This window comes from Trametes versicolor (assembly GCF_000271585.1).
Source record: "Trametes versicolor FP-101664 SS1 unplaced genomic scaffold TRAVEscaffold_13, whole genome shotgun sequence".
NCBI classification, from domain to species: Eukaryota; Fungi; Basidiomycota; class Agaricomycetes; order Polyporales; family Polyporaceae; genus Trametes; species Trametes versicolor.
Window position 1 is genome coordinate 15,108 of NW_007360333.1, and position 2,873 is coordinate 17,980.

The 2,873-nt window shown below is 57.6% G+C and overlaps 1 protein-coding gene across 1 annotated transcript in view; it reads right to left on the reverse strand.

Moving 5' to 3' along the window:
- Positions 1-1,939, reverse strand: part of TRAVEDRAFT_24012 (uncharacterized protein) — a gene marked incomplete at both ends in the record, with an annotated part of 4,622 nt that extends 2,683 nt beyond the window's left edge. The window contains 6 exons of the mRNA XM_008045772.1: positions 72-216; positions 255-339; positions 778-1,099; positions 1,160-1,584; positions 1,637-1,731; positions 1,782-1,939. Coding sequence (XP_008043963.1) covers positions 72-216; positions 255-339; positions 778-1,099; positions 1,160-1,584; positions 1,637-1,731; positions 1,782-1,939 — 1,230 coding nt within the window. The remainder of the gene's footprint in view (positions 1-71; positions 217-254; positions 340-777; positions 1,100-1,159; positions 1,585-1,636; positions 1,732-1,781) is intronic.
- Positions 1,940-2,873: the final 934 nt, after the last annotated feature.

Consider the following 2,873-nt stretch of genomic DNA (forward strand, 5'->3'; position numbering starts at 1 on the left):
GTTTCCAGGTGAGGCGTCATATCGTCCCTGTACGTCGGGATAAGTCCCACCCGCGTCAAAAGACGACCCACAACGTTGCGCTCCTCCTTTCTTCGCTTGGCACGCCGCACGGAGGGCGTATACACGGTTGGTGGGGTAAATGTCGCTTCGGAGTACTGACCCCACAGAGCCACTCGCCATTCCACGATGGTCATGGGATGGCTAGTCATAGTCGGACTGAACAAGCGCATTAGACAGAAGGGTCGAATGCGCACGAGATTGTGAAGGTATCGGTGGACCTTTTCGTCCACACGCGCCGCTTCCGGATGTGGGGATCCGTCGGGTAGACGTGCAAGGGTGCTGATGGTGTCGAGGAGGAACGGCGGGGGATAGAAATAAACCGACGACGCCGGGGGCTGCGCAACCGGAGAAACACCTTCCAAGGCGTCCCTCCAGATCGGCGTCAACGTGTAGAAAGGGGAGGAATAATACGATCGTGATGGTAAGATCGTACGACTGGAGAGCGGAGTTGACGAGGGGGGTAACGTCTCCTCGGCGCCGCTTGGTCCAGCCCCAGACGACGACGCAACATGACATCTTTCCCCGACGTCAGGCGACATGCGCAGCTTCTTCTGCTTCTTCTTCTTAGATGCAGGGTCGGGGCCGGTCGCACGGGCATGACAATGTGCCTCGACGTGACGTGCTTATCGGGGACCCGTTGGCGCTTGGCGGGCGGCGACGAATCCGGGGTAGCGGGCTCGGGGAGAACAGCGCGTTGTGTTCCGGAAGACAATCTACTGAGTCGGCTGCCGCAGACAGCCTGGGAGATGCTGACCGCCATGTTGCTCAGCCAGTTGCCAGTCAGATTCACGACACCAGCGACCACGTCAGGGTTTTGATAGGCCGGTGTCGCGGCCTTCTCGTTCGACATGAAACTAGGGAGCCTGCTTTCAACCACCTCCCACACAGGGAGCGAATGAGTGATTGGTTGTATCAACCAAGTGGGGATACCGACGCGAGTGAGGGTTTGGGCCGTGGTAGGGTCGCCTGTGAAAGCGCCGAGTACGGGGAGAACTTCGAAACTGTAGTCCGCGGAGGACTCTAAGCGACGGAGGACTCGCTGTTGGTAAATTCGAAGTCCAGCTAACTCCAAAGATACTCTCTGAACGTGAGCGCCTACGGCCACAGCTACACCGGACGTCGAAGGGATCTTGTCCATACGGTCGACCGCCTGCTTTAGGATCATGACTAGGAGGTCGCCATGATCTAAAAGAACCTTGTCTGACGGGCGGGTACTGTGAAACCCGCGCAGAGCCTGAGATGCCGCTTCGCGCAGCGGAACCAGGACGGATTCCTTGAGGTATCCCATGCCCTCGAATCCTGCGGACGTATCCTCTTTCCAGTCCTTCATAGGGGAGAGCGTCTTGAAAAGTACCTCCGGGTCGGCAGCGTGAAGCCCCCAGAGACCGTCAGCGAACGTTTCGACGACCTTGCGTTCCACCGGAAGTCGCGGGACGTAAGACATGTTCGGGGACGTTATGCAGAAGCTCGAGAACGTGTCCTGGGCAGCGACCTTGCCTTCGAACCACTGGCCAACTATCGGCGCTATGATAGCGTAAGCAGCGTCGCCAGACGCGGGAATATGACATTAGCTTACCATGACCCCGCCTTGTGGCTCGTAGGACGGCCGGCGGCGCACGCAGCTGAGGCTCAGAAGAGCAGGGATTGGATGCGGGAAGGGTGGAGATATCGCTGATAGATGCGTGAGCTCGGGCAGAAGAGCAAGTTCCTCAGCGACTTACGGCCCTTTCTGGCCTGCATGACCAGATGACGGAGGAGAGGAGGACGGTAGAGGCGGCGGGGGTACGAGCGGCGGTGGGGGTTGCAACAGCGACTCAGCCGGTTGACTCCCCTTGTTCCGTTTTTGGAACTTAAGGTGGGCGATCTGGCTGCGTTGCATGACACAATGGGCTGGGGCGAAAATGGCCTCCTGCGTATTGGCGAGGGCAGGTCTTGCGGGGGATGGTGCGGTCTTGCGGGATATCTTCAGTCTTGTCTTGCGGATAAAATGGGGTCGCTGGCCAGGTTGCCAGCTTCCGCCAATATGTATATTGCTCCTAGAGCACGACAAGTCCAGCTCTGGAGCTCGCTTCTCGTGACTAGGTGTGCTTGCGGGCGTATCGACAGTGTAGCGGTTGAATTCAACGAGACACTGACAGTAGGTGGTAGACCAGTCCGTGAGACTTCAGACAGCAAGATTGATCGTATCCAGCCGTATCGATGGTTGACCGTTACATTGAAACACCGATTACCCGTGTGACCTTTTGTTGGTTCGGCTTTACATGAGAATGCTTAGATCGGTTGTGTTATGCAATAGTTCAAATCCAAGGAGCCGATCCATATTTGTAAGAACCCGACGGTTCTTACTTACTACCGGCACTCCCTAGTGCATGGACGGGAACGTCCACTTCAGTAGGAGAAGGTGTTCTCCGGGAATCGCGGAGAACTAGCGCATCTAGGCGCCCGTAGATTAGATACTGCCATTCATGTATCGTACGTAAGCGTACGGCGCCCGAAGGTTCGGGCCTCGGGCGCCTGGTGGGGGCAGAGTTCTACCACCCCCCACCATCCAGCGAGTACGCCGAGCAATCAAGCCCGGTCCAGAGTACTTGCGGGATTCGGGGAGTCGTGGGACTCGCGTATACTTACACTTTTTTACTCTAGCCGCGACGAACGAACTCTCGTTCACAGCATCAAGTTGCTCGACGTCACCACGTCATCAGAACATCGGACGCCTTACGACAGCGTCCCCAAATGGATCCCACCCAGCCTTCCGGGAACAATGGTCGCCATGGGCGACCTGTCAGTCAACCCGGTTCCCCACGAACGGCGGG